At 49.4% G+C, this 13,387-nt stretch overlaps 1 protein-coding gene across 4 annotated transcripts in view; it reads right to left on the bottom strand.

Annotated features, from left to right (window-relative positions):
- Nucleotides 1–13,387, bottom strand: part of SEMA4B (semaphorin 4B) — a 36,018-nt gene that overhangs the window by 7,388 nt on the left and 15,243 nt on the right. For all 4 annotated transcript variants that reach the window (XM_079952683.1, XM_079952682.1, XM_079952681.1 and 1 more), the window contains 6 exons: nucleotides 3,888–4,048; nucleotides 2,955–3,017; nucleotides 2,698–2,796; nucleotides 1,803–1,914; nucleotides 1,418–1,534; nucleotides 548–705 (listed from right to left, as the gene is read on the bottom strand). In XM_079952683.1, the coding sequence (XP_079808809.1) occupies nucleotides 548–705; nucleotides 1,418–1,534; nucleotides 1,803–1,914; nucleotides 2,698–2,796; nucleotides 2,955–3,017; nucleotides 3,888–4,048 (710 nt within the window). The remainder of the gene's footprint in view (nucleotides 1–547; nucleotides 706–1,417; nucleotides 1,535–1,802; nucleotides 1,915–2,697; nucleotides 2,797–2,954; nucleotides 3,018–3,887; nucleotides 4,049–13,387) is intronic.

Below are 13,387 nucleotides of genomic sequence, written 5' to 3'. Positions count from 1 at the left end.
AATCCAATAAATAAAAAATGCTTCAATAAAACTTTGAGAGGAACTGGTCGAAACCTGTTGTACATAAAAATTGAGTTCTCCACCTGGGACAGAAAGGTGGCTTTTTAATTTTTTTTAGCTCTCCTTCCATGCTGAACCCACCTGGGAGCTCCTCCCAGCTGCCCCTTGATGTTCCTGCTGGTGCCAAGAGAAGGCATGAGAGAGCAAGAGATGGGCACCAGGGGACGCTGCAGGCCCAGAGAACCATCAAAGGCAGCAGCATATTGCTAGTTTATTAGTTTATGACCATTCTTCTCCCAGGGAGACACGCTTGTAGAATCTCCTGCCTCAGGCGCCAAAATAACTCGGCCAGCCTTGGGCACAATGAACCTTGACTTAAGCGGGCGGGGAGGACCATTTACTGCTCTGGCTCAGGCAGCAAAATGTCTTGGGCTGGCCCTGGCTCAGCAGAAAGGGAGGTTTCCACCTTCTCCAAACTTTTGCAAAGAGCAAAAAGGGAAAGGGGGGAAAAACATCCCGGTCCCCAAACAGACGAAGCCCTCCTCACCTTGCACACGCGGGCGATGCGTGACACAACAGTGTCTTCAAAGAAGTCAAACTCCTTGCCACTTTCGCTGAAGAAGAAGTAGATCTTGTCGTCGTCCCCCTGGGAGCTGCTGGGCGGGTGGCTCTCTCGCAGGTAGGCCGAGCCCACAAAGAAGGGATCTGTGGCACATAGGGACATAGGAAGCTGCCTTATACAGAGACAGACCATTGGTCCATCTTGCTCAGCATTACCTACACTGGCTGGCAGCAGCTCTCCAGGGTTTCAGGCAGGAGTCTCTCCGACCCCTACCTGGGGACTGAACCTGGGAGTTTCCGCATGCAAGGCAGGTGCTCTGCTGCTGAGCTGCAGCCCTCCTGATGGCAGAGGCAGCCCTTTCTGCAGTTGCTCCCTCATCCCATGGATCTGGATCCAAGGAAGAGGCTTGGAGCCCCCCATCCCAATGGCGAGTCCAAACCAGAGCTGCAGAGAGTCTAACTGGTGGAAGAACACCTTGGCTTGAAGAAGGCTCTTGTGAATTCACTCCTGCCCCCAAGACCATGGGAAGGGCCAGTGAAGGTCTTGATGTCCGAGCCATTTGAGGCAATAAACATGCTCCCCAGTCATCTCACTGAGCAGCAGAGCTTCCCTGCTCACCCATCTCCACGAAGGAGAGGACTATGGATGCCTACTGGCCAAAAGGCTCGGCTCTGCATCCACAGTCAGAGGCAGCCATGCTTCTGAATACCAGTTGCTGGAAACCGCAGGAGGGGAGAGGGCTATTCTGCTCAGATCCTGCTTGCAGGGTTTCCCTTTGGGGCCTCTGGTTGGATGATTGACTAGATGGGCCTGATCTAGAAGGCTCTTCTCATGTTCTTATGCTACCCCACACACCTTGCAGCCAGTTGAGCGAGTTCTCGGTCTTGATGGCCGGGCGACTGCCGTGACTCCGCAGGATGGTTGGCTCGTTGCCTTGGAAGTTGCTCACAGTCCCCGCATACAGTTCTCCATCTGCCAGAAAGCATCCCCATCAGGGAGACCCTCAAAGCCCTTTACCAGATACCCAGGGATAGTCTCCTCTTCTTCAATGCTTTAGAAAGACTTGGCTGGCTCCCCTCTCCCTGCTGCATTGCAGGGGACCAGACTAGTTGACCCTTTGGGTCCTCCCCGTCTATGATTCTATGACTCTTCCAGTCCTGGGGGTGTCCCAGCCCCTTCCCTCCTTGGTTCCATGGAATGAAGTGAGGCAGCCACTGGCTATAACCCAGGATCTCCTTACCAACCATGATGGCCGTGGACCTGTATGCAGGATCAAAGGGGCAACGTCCTTTCCCGTCCTCCAGCAACAGCTTCCCAGAGGCCTCTCGCTTCAGACTGAATTCTGGAATGTTCTAAAGGGGAGGATGGTGCAGTGAGGAAGATGCCAGGAATTACGTATTTGGGGGTGGTGTTGAGGCAAAAACTTTTGATTTCTGTTTTTTAAAAAGGTGTGGGGGCTCAAATAGGCCAGGAGACAAGACCTAGCCTAACCCTTCCCACTAACCCCAAATAGTAGGGGCTGGGGCTCCCTGAACATGTAGACTCTAACTCTAGGGTCTTCAAGAAGACCCTTGCACAGCCTCCAGGTGCAAATCCTGCCAGGGTCTTGGCCTGTGAGAGCGCTGAGGTGTGTTTTCAACACTACAGCAGTAAACAGGAGTGGCTCCTTCCCAGAAAACAGGACTCCAGCCAGGGTCTGCCCACAACTGGCAGCTGGAGGCTTCTTCATGAATGGGGCTTGATCCAGTGCAAGAAGGTCCATACAGGACTGAGCCAGGCTGCCCAGGGAGGTGGTGGAAACTCCTGGCAGGACAAACATCTCCAAAGGGCATTTGCTTGATCCTAATGAAGGGTGCATGGGAGAGTCTCTTGAGATAGATCAGCTTCTGCCAACCTGGTGCCCTCCATGTGCTCTGGACTACCACCCTCATCAGCCCCAGCTTGCATGTGACACAGGGGTTGATGGGGGAACTGCCACACTGGCTGGGCTGCTGGGAGTTGTAGTTCGAAATAGCTAGAGAGCAGCAGGCTGGTGAAAGCTGAACTGGTCGGCCCAACCTGATAGTTCTGATTCTCCAAGGTGAGGGGTCCCATACTGGCAGCAAGGTGTGCCTCCCCCCCACAAGCTTACTCACAATGTAGGTGCAGGTGGGGCTGAAGGCGCTGGTCCCACAGGTGTACAGGTGGGTACTGTTCAGCTGCAGCAAGATCTTGATGTAATTGTGACAGTCTCTCTGCAAGGGACAGAAGAGGAAAGCTTTGAGCTCCGCCTAACTCAGAATGCCCCCCAGCAATGGAGGGGATGCCTTGAGCAGGTCACAGCCCAATCCAAGGGGCAGAAGGAGCCCCCCTGGCATAGGAATGGCAGACCCACGTCTGGTAGGGCACTCACCTGGGGGTCTTTGCCCTTGAAGACACACTGACGCTTCTTCTCCTCCTCAGCCCCCCACAGCAACTGCAAGACAGGAAGAGAGGCGGTGACCAGGAGGCTCAGTCCAGGCACTCCCCTTGCCTCCCTCTAGGGCGGTTTCTAGAATGGCATTTCAGAGCCATCCTTCGCAGGCTGTGCCCCTCATCCCCAGCAGTGCCCCTCTTGCCCCATTCCCAATGGGCCCTTGATTTCCCAATCTTCCTTGATTTCCCCACTGGTACTTTCTGGGGCCTCTCAGTGAACCTCAGCTGCGGCAGTCTCCTGCCCCAAAAGACAGCTCACCCGCTGCAAGGGGGGCCAGCCCAGTGATGTCCAGTGCCAGGGCTGCAGATGCATTAAATGGAAAACCCCAGCATTCCCCTAAAGTGGCCCAAATATTATGCCAAGAGCAGGGCCCTGGCATCTAGAGTAACTGGCATGGGGCAGGGCCAAGGGAAGGAGCAGCAGCAGCAGCAGCAGCAGCTGCCCAGACCTCTTTTGGCACCTGGAAGGCCATGGGGTGCTGACCAGCATTTCCAAACTGTCCTCCTCAATCAAAGGCTGAAACAGCTTGCTTTTAGAAAGACCACAGGCTCCAAGATCCTCAGGTTGCCAGTTTCTGTGCCTGAACCCAAAGAGTGAAGTTGTGTGTGGCAATGGTTTGGAACCCTCCCAGGCTAGGAACCCTCAGAGGGGGAAGGAGAGGCAGCCTCTGCTGCCAGTGTTGAGGACTGGCTCCTTGACTGAGGCCCAAACTGCTTCCAGGATGAGTAGGGGCTTGCTGGTCCCATCAGACTGAGAGGTACAACAGAAACAACCAGCCAGTCCGTCAGCCAGTGATGTCCTTCCTGTATATTTCCACTGCACATCTGAACTGGGGGGCTCTAAAGTGGCCAGTGGGCACCCTGCACTTACTTTGTGGTGCTGTGGCCCAGGAGAGAAGGAGGTGGTGTTGAGGGCAAGGAGCCTCTCACGGGCACCTGCGTACAAGGTGCCCCCATCTGGGCTCAGCATCATCGTGGTGTAGTTGGTGATTCCAGGCTCTTCAAAGCGGGTCAAGAGCCGGAGGGGGGAGCCTGGGGGGAAGGAGATAAGAAAAGAGAGATGGCTATGAGTGGCAGGTTGAACCCCAATGTCCCAAGCAGTCCTGCCCCCTCAGCAAGCAGAGAACAAAAGCGCTGCCACATTTCAACAACTTATCAAGCATGTCTCTACTGCAACTCCATTTGTCAAAACAAAGCTCAAGGCTATCCTGGTCTGTGACCGTAATAAAGTTCATTCAAGAAAGCTCAAGGTAGACATAACAGGTCAGAACACTCCAAAAAGGCATTTGAGTGTTGCAAACAACATTCAGTATTGCAGAATGCCCAAGAGCAGCATTTTGCTCAGGGAATTGGCCACACACAAATACAGAAAAGGTGAATGAGTTTCAATAATCCACCCGAGCAGTAAGGCAGAATACAGGAGTCCAGCCTTTTCAGATCATCAAAAGGAGTTATTTGCTCCCAGTCTTTTCTACCCACTACAGGTTTTGCAGTTACTTTTCTCTCATGTCCATCTCTGTGCTAATACAGCAATGGCAAGGTTGCAGGTTTGATCCCCATATGGGACAGCTGCATATTCCTGCACTGCAGAGGATTGAAATAGATGATGCTCAGAGTCCCTTCCAACTCTACAGTTCTATGGTTCCTTGTGGCACTCGTGGTGTCGTCGTCTCCACAACAGCCTTGGGCAAGGCAACATTCCCAGAGGCTGTTGTGTGGCACATGCCAAAATCTCCACAACTGGCTTACTGGTTCCCTCTTGCATGTATGATGGAGTTTTATATGGGGGGGGGTGTGTGAGGGACAGAAGAGGAATGACTCCCCAAGGCAGAGATGGCTGCTGCTCGAAATTCCCCTCCACCTCCACACCTGGGATGACTGTCTGTGCTCCTTTCCCCTTCCGCTTCAGAGCAAAGAGGTGGTACCTGACTCTGGGGGAAAGACCCTCCTGCAGGTGGCTTCCAGTCAGGGCTCTTGCTAACAGGAAATGACTCACCTCTGCCTGAGGGTACCTGAAACTGCTGAATGATTCAGCTGCAGTGCAGGATAGGACCCTATTGAGTTGGGGAGGGACCCTGTGAGTCACCCATTGCCATTCTTGGCCCAACTCCTTGTGGGGCACTAGCACCCAACTCCATTTGAACTCGCACACAGCTGAGGCCTCCAGGGCACAGCTTTCAGCCCCAGGACCTCTCATTTTGGAGCGTAAGCCGGAGCTACCATGCTCTGGATGCCTAAAGGAAGGGCTGGGGAGGCTGGCAGGGTCTGTGTAGCTTCAGCAGAAGGGAGGGAAGGGCAGAGCACCTGGGTGTGGCACCCATCATAGGGACTCTCCCTGGGAGCTTGCCTGCAGAGTCTGGGAAACAGCCTCGGTGCTGGATTGCGAAGCCCAACCCAGCTGACCTTGGGTGACCTTCCCTGTTGCACGACTCCAGCTCTGCAGCACAGCCTGTTCTGTGTGTTTCAAGCAAGCCTGTGCCTGATTGTTTGCCACTGGACAAGTTCCAGCCCGTTCCTGCTCCTGCTTCACTAAAAGGCTGAAAAGTTCTCCCAGCCCTGCTCTGCCTCCTGGGTGGCAACACAGGCCTGGCGTAGGTGAGGGCGGCTGGTGCTCCGGCCCTGCCAAGGGAACCCGGAGCAGCCCACACGTGGCTCAAAGAGCCACACAGTTTGTTCCCAGCCAGCCATGGGCAACAGCCATCTCCCTGCAGCTCTGTGGACTGTGGCTGAGAAAGGAGGAGCCTCTGCTGCTCCTTTGATAGCTGAGAGGCTATGGGAGTTTGGAAATTCATAGAATCATGGAACTGTAGAGTTGGAAGGGACCACAATGCAGGAATGTAAATTCCTCTTTAATAAACTAGAACAGTGATTTCCAAACCTTTTCAGGCTGCCGCCCTTGGTTCCACAAACTCATCCCCAGTGCCCCCTACCTTACCCTATAAAAAAGCAGTATTAAGAAAAGCTGTTTGCATGATCCACTAAGGAAGGTAATAACACAGTGACTTTCAGAACAGTAACAATTGCACACTTATTCACAATCTAATTAAACTGCTGGTTTAATTAAGTCAACAAAATTGATGAACTTGATCCGGTGATACCAGCTTTCCAAAGTCTGATAGACAGGGGTCCCCTGTCATCCCGTTGCCTCTTGGTGTCCCCCTAGGTAATCTCAGTGCCCCCCAGGGAGTGGTACTGCTCACTTTGGAAACCACTGAATTAAAGGATAACAGAGGGGTGGTCCACTTATGGGTCACCAAAACAGACAGGAAATTAAATGCATCACCCCAAAGAAAGAGGACACAGATCTGCATAAAATGTGCATACGCTAGTTTAAATGTACAGATGCAAATTTAGAAACAATTGCTGCCATTTAAATAAAACTACATCTCAGCATAACGGGGAAGTCTGTGGCCACGTGAGCACCCTCAGTCTGCTGCCCAGGTGGCATGTCCCCCCCCAAAGCTTCTCCATCTTTAAACTTGACTCTCTGGTGCTCTTCAAATAGAGAACACAGCCACCTTCAGATTACACTGTTTATCCCCCCCCCCACTGCATTCAAGTTTGGAAGCTGCCTACTGAAACAGGCAGTGCTACACAAACACCCCATGCTTCAATCACCTGAGTGCCTGCACACCTCCATCAATCCGCCTTGTGACACTCTTCCCATTCCACCTGGCTCTCCCACAATACAAGCCTCATCTCAAACCTGCCAGCCAGCCCTAGCCAGGAGAAAATGCTTAAATCTGGTTGAGAACCTGAAAGGTGACACTTTGCGCACTGGTGTTCCTATGAACTGAGCAAGGAAAACATTCCCACACAGGTGAGTGTGAGAAAGATTCAACGATAATTGGTCTCACTGGTGAGGCTGTGTGGGTGAGCATCTCACAGGTACAGTGAGGGATCAAAAGAACACCTGGGAGGACATTCAGACACTGAAGCCTCTTTCCAAAAACTTCCCAGCCGAGAGCTTTGGCAGGTACCCGTCCCCAAGGATGACTAATGGCCTTGAGCCCCACAGGTGGCATAGGTGTGATACAAAAGGGGCAAAGGGACAGCAAGAGTCTGTCTTGCCTTGTCTCCACCACTAATTACTCATCATAGGCAAATGAGAGGAAAGAGAAGGAGGCCAAAGGAGCTCCCAATATCCCCTCAGGTGACCTGCTCTCTTGCAACTGAGTCACCCCTTGAATGTGTGGCAAAAGGTGAAGAGGACTGGAAGAGGGACTGTCCCTGGATAACCGGCCGTGCTAAGAAGCAGCTGGCCAGAGTATCAGGGCACTCTGCCTGTGGGGATACCACTGGGCCTTTATAGATCTTATGGGCAGAAGAAGTAGGAACACAGAGAAACTCTGGAATTAAAAGTGTGGCTCATCAGTGAAGACCTGGAGGGACGGTGAGGATCTCTCTCTGAGACAGAGGCTGGGCAGCCATTTGAGCAGGGGGCAGATCCTGCTGGCTCTGTCCAACCCCAGGGAGCTACAACATCAATCTATTAATTGAGTTATTCATCACTTTTCACAAAAGATGCCTCAGAGCAACATGCAATTCATAAAATACGAATAGTGTAAGAAACACGCAAGCCAAATACACAAATACCAAAAAGTGCCCATCCATCAATATGTATGAAAAGGTCAGAAATCTAATTTCAAGATAATAAAAATCAAGATAATAAACTTTTCATAAAGGAATGGAAATTGTTTGTTGTATATTTACAAGCAAACTGTAAACAGATAAAGACATTGGCAGGATTATTGTAATAACTGGAAGTTTCAAAAAATGTATATCAAAGTAGATGAATAAAAGAATAAATTAAGATAAAATATGCAGGGAATGATGAAAATAAATTTAAGGAATCGCAGAAAGCGGAGGAAGTAAGTTGAGGTTTGAAATGTTAGAACTACTGTTAAGCTATTGTTGAATTGTATACAACTGAAAATCATAAATAAAAATTATAATAGAAATTAAATTTCAAAATAGTCCAATGTTATGAGCCAGAACCTGGGACAAAAGTATCTAAATTTAGGGACTATAAACTGAACATGACGGAGTCAGGTGGGCCTCCCTGGGTAGAGCATCCCACCAAGCGGGGGCGGGAGAAGACACCAACCAGGCTGCGCCCAGCTCCTCTCTTCCCTTTTTCCAGTCACATCACCCTCTGTCCTTCAAGCTGTTCTTCCTTATCCCCAAGAAGCAGGAATCTGCCACCTGCCTGGACCTAAAGCAGGCATGTCCAAAGTCAGTTTTGGGGGCCTAATGTGGCCCACCGGTAGGTTTAATCCGGCCCCTGTGGCAGTTTATTTCCTGGGGTAAAACTGTAAAAAAAAGCTCAACAACTTCAATCCTAAAAAAAGGTCAACAGCTTTGGTCGGCCCTCAAACATGTTCATTTCATCAAATCTGGCCCTCTTTGAAGAAAGTTGGAGCACCCCTAAGGCAAACATTGTAGGAAGTCCTGGTGCTCTGTCAGCAGGAAGGTCAGGCTGGGCTGAGAAGGAACAGCTGGCTCAGCCTCTTCTGTGCAGCACAGAGAGGCCCTGACCCACAACTAGGTGCCAGCATTCCCAGGGGCTCCGAGACACAAAGAATGCCTAGTTTGTCAGCTGGTTCTCACAGGCAAGATGTCATGTCCTCCCTCCCTCTCTCTGGCAGCCTTCACCAACCCATAGACTTCCAGATGTTTAGGACTACAACTCCTAAGTTGTAGCCTCAGCCCCCATGGCCAGAAGACAGGAGTTTTATTCCAAAGGATCCAGCTTGGCAAAGGTTATGCAACTGTGGAAGCCAGGAACTGAGGTGCAAGACACAGGCCAGGCTTCTCTGCCTCTCTCTCTCTCTCACACACACACACTTTGCCTCTCGCCACTGTGCCCTGAAGCGTTGACTAAGCTTGAAGCAGGCTTACAGATAGCACAGAGAGCTGCATCAGCAAAGGGACCCATCCAAGCAAAGCAAAGCGCTAGACAGAATCTCCCTCCAGCTCAGCAGTTGCTTCTCCTATGGGATTCTCTCTAAGATTCAAAGACTGGGCCAACAAGCTGCGCCTGGCAAGAGATCTGTGAGCCGGCTGGGTTTTGCTGAGGGCAGCACAACGCTTTTTGGCAGGCTGGATGAGTGGGTGGGATTCAGCAAAGCCCCTTCTATCCCAGGAGAACAAGTTTAGCTGGGCTGAGGGGAGGAGAGGATGAACACAGTAAAAGAGCTATGAAATCACAGAGGGGCTAGCTAGAGTTCTCTGCTGCATTGTTTTCTAGAGACCATGGACGCCTTCTGGGTGACAGACAGCAGCATTCTGGGAAGGGTGGAGAGGTCCCAATTCTGACAATTTCCACCAACAATTCAAAGTTAGGCTTCCCTGCCAATGCCCTCCTCCACGGCACCAAACCTGAATAAAGTGGGGCAGAGATTTCCCCACTGCTGCATTTCTCCATGCAAACTTTACCTTTAGAAATGCCTTGCTTCATAAAGTTAACCAGCAAGAGAATGAATTGGCTGAGTGCAGCAGCACAGTGGCAGGCCGCAGCTTAAAGTCAAAGCTGCAACTAACTTTTTCAGGTGACTCTCCATAGGAAGGGCAGATATTATTCCACTCAGTTCTTCAAGCAGGCTAAAATTCCCTTCAAATCCAAATTTAATATAAAAGGAAAGTTCAAACTGTTGAGCTGACATCTCTTGAGACATTTACAATGTAAGTACTGTAAGTACAGTATTCCCATAAAATCAGTTTCCAAGAATTGCTCTCGTTTCATTTGAATATAAACCACACTGTGCCCTTTACTGATCTCCCCACCACAATCAAATGTTTCGGCTTAACTACTTTTGGCTATTGAAAACACATTTGAAGTGTCTGTCCGTCTATCTACAAATGTAAAATTAAATTACAAGTTTTGTTTACTAAATGTAAGTCAAATCAACATCCTAAAGAAGAGCTCAATCAAGGCAGGGTTCCCACCATCCCTAAAATAAAACCTCAATTCAGAATATTCTGAAAGTCCCAAATCAGTGCTATGGAAAAGAGGGACAAATTCACAGAGGAAGAGGAGGAGAAGTCTTATCGTTAGTTAGTAGTCATCCGTCATAATGGCTATATGCAACTGTGCCTAAATACAGTACCAGTTGCTGGGGAGCAGCACTCCCACTCCCTCCCCTGCACCAGGAAAGAAGTTGTTGCTTTCATGTCCTGCTTGTGGGCTGAAGGCATCTCTTTGGCTACTGCAGGAAACAGGATGCTAGCCTAGATAGGCAGGGCAAAGTATGAGGTGGCCACTTTAGCTTGGGGTGTCAGGAAGACCCAGGCCAAAGACTTAGAGCAGGTGTGGAGTGTGTCTGTGGTCCTCTTTCAGCTGCAGTCAGGGTGGCCAAGGGTCAGGAAGAATGGGAGTTGTAGTCCAACATCTGGAAGGCCCATAGATTAGCCAGTCCTGATCTATGGCATTTAAAAATCTCAACCCTGAAAGTATGGGGAAGGAAATTTACCAATACTGTATCCCCAAAGCCCATATCTATACGATCCTCTCAGGATGCTTTCCTGGTCATCTCATGACCAGCAGTTGGTGACAACATGGAAGCAGGTCTGTTAAGCCATTACAACCCCTCGAATGCCCTCCCCTTGGATAATTTGTGAGAAGCAGACAGGAATGACCTTTAAACAACTCTTTTAAAACTTTATGTTTACTCAAGCTGTCTCGAACTCTGACTCAAAGTTCTCTGTTTTGCAGATTGCTCTGTTTTAGTTTTAGTTTTCTCTAGTTTTGGGACATTTTTCTGAGTGGTGGTATTTGTATAGTTTAGAAACATTTATTAAATTAAGCAACACAATTTTGTAATAAATAGAAATAAAATTATATGGGTGTCCAGCAGGGATGGGGAACAACTGAAGCCCCCAGGTGCTGGACTTCAAATCCCAGCAGCTAGCATGGCTCATGGATGATGGGAATTGCAGTGCAACCATTTCTGGGGAGGGGGCACATGTTCCTCATCCCTGAGAAAAACAGCTGACTGTTGAAATCCCTGCTTTTCTGCAAGTGTTCATAGAGCAGGATAACAGCAAGTTTGAGGGGCAGTGCAACAAAACGGCTGAGAGGCCCAAGCACAGTGTAGCTAGCGGGAAGGTCAGACATGAAGAGGTGAAGGAGAATTACCAGAATTTGCCTGCTGGAGCTGGGCCGCCCCATGACTTCCTGCCCCTTGACTGGCCACAGCAGCAGCTGGACAAATCAACGCCTCCCAAACCCACTGATAACACAGCCAGCTTGTGTTTACACAGAAAACAGCCAACATCTCAGAGGGCCACAGCAGGCATTGCGAAAAATTTTAACAAGGGACACAGAGGGAGTGTCTCAGACTACCCATTCAGGTGGTCCGTGGGGACCACCATGGGGCAGAGAAAGGCAGAGTCCATCATATTTTAATGTGTAATGTTTTATTATGTTTTTATATATGTTAGAAGCCAGCCAAAGTGACTGGGGCAACCCAGTCAGATGGGTAGCAAGAAGAAGAAGAAGAAGAAGAAGAAGAAGAAGAAGAAGAAGAAGAAGAGGAAGAAGAGGAAGAAGAAGAAGAAGAAGAAGAAGAAGAAGAAGAAGAAGAAGAAGAAGAAGAAGAAGAACCTGAACCTGTTCAGGGAAGACCAGGAAACCTCCTCCAACCTACCTTCCAATGGGGGTTGGACACAAAGTGTGATGTTCTGTGGAGAGGGGAGGTGCAAATCTCCAAATACTTGTGCAGTTCTGAAATTCAAGTATCATGCAGAAGTTGTATTATGTTACTGCTGTAAAAAGTGAGGGCATCTAGTGAGCAGTCTGGGGTCTTCTAGAACCCTAGAGCCTGATCAGGCCACCCATCTCTCTTCCCCTCCTCAAACACAGTCACTGCAGTCTCCACACTACTCTAGTCCTCAAGAGGTTCCCCAATGTTTCAAAGTTGAAGGGATCCCTTCCAGTATAGAGTCATGAACTGTCAAGTGTTTTTATGAGGGTGGTGGTGCCAGGATTATAGCAAAATATAATAATAATAATAATAATATCCTGGTGCCTTCCAGATGTTTTTCTTTTACAGCTGTGCTGGCTGGGCTTGATGTGAGCTGTACTCCAAAACTTCTGGACAGCTCCAAGCTAGGAAAGACTGAAAACAGAGCAGTCTTAGCAGGGACCTTATTGAAGGAAAGCAACGTGAAACATTTGTGTCTTAAAGTGGTTCGTATTCACTGTGAACCTGACCAACTTGGATGCTGCTCCTATGAAGGTGTCTAGTCTCTTTATGGGATCAGTTTCAACTGAAACAGCCTGAGGATGTGGATAAAGAATCTGGCAAAGGTGTGGCTGACCACACCCTTGATCCCGTCTTGGCTAATGACCGCTAGCCAGGGGATGAGTGGCATTGGCTAAATCCGGCCCGCGGACTGTCTGGGAATCAGCGTGTTTTTACATGAGTAGAATGTGTCCTTTTATTTAAAATGCACCTCTGGGTTATTTGTGGGGCATACAAATTCGTTCATTCCCCCCCCCAAAAAAAATATAGTCCGCCCCCCCACAAGGTCTGAGGGACAGAGGACCGGCCCCCTGCTGGAAAAAAAATTGCTGATCCTTGGGCTAGTTGGTCTGAGAGATGAGCAACACCTCTTTCAGAGAGTGGGTAGTCCTAGCTGCCTTGAAAGAGGTGGCTGAGCAGCCACATCTTAAGAAATCCACTTTGGACCCAAGAAATATGGCCAATTACTGTCCAGATACTCCCTTGGGGCAGGCACTTGGAGAAACTCAGCTGCAGGCATCTTGGGAGGGCACTGAGGATCTAGAACCATTTCAAGCTGGGTGTAAGCTCAGTTTGGGTACTGAAAACACCCTGGTTGCCCTAATAAATGACCTCTGTGATTCTCTTGACCCTCCTAAAACTCTTGATATCTTTTGATATCACTGACCACAGTGTATTGCTGGACCAAACCTGTAATTGGGAATAGGGGACTCACGAGACATGGAGCTTCTGCTCCTATCTGCAGAGGCAGTTTCAGAAGATAACGTAGTTTCCCACTTAACTCAGTTGCATTTGTGCTTTGAGGGTCCCACAGTATCCCCCCCCAGCTTTTTATTATCTTTACAAAGCTGCTTGATACCATCAACAGGGGATTTGCAATGAGGTGCTATTGATATGCTGATGACACTCAACTCCACTTCTTCTTGTCACCTGAAATCACTCTTGTGCAGGACCTCAGTATTATTTTTAAAAAACTCAAATGGAAATGGATATTGCTCCCTGACAAAAGCACAGCCCTCCATTTGGCCTTTTGTGAAATGTGATAATTAACAGCTGCTGACATTTGCTTGTGTGCTTCTGGTGATTATTATTTTTAAAAAAAACAACCTGCATGTGCTCAGGTACA

The sequence above is a fragment of the Podarcis cretensis genome, assembly GCF_951804945.1.
Source record: "Podarcis cretensis genome assembly, chromosome: 14".
NCBI classification, from domain to species: Eukaryota; Metazoa; Chordata; class Lepidosauria; order Squamata; family Lacertidae; genus Podarcis; species Podarcis cretensis.
The sequence above is the reverse complement of the archived record's forward strand: the minus strand, read 5'-3'. Positions and strand labels throughout refer to the sequence as shown.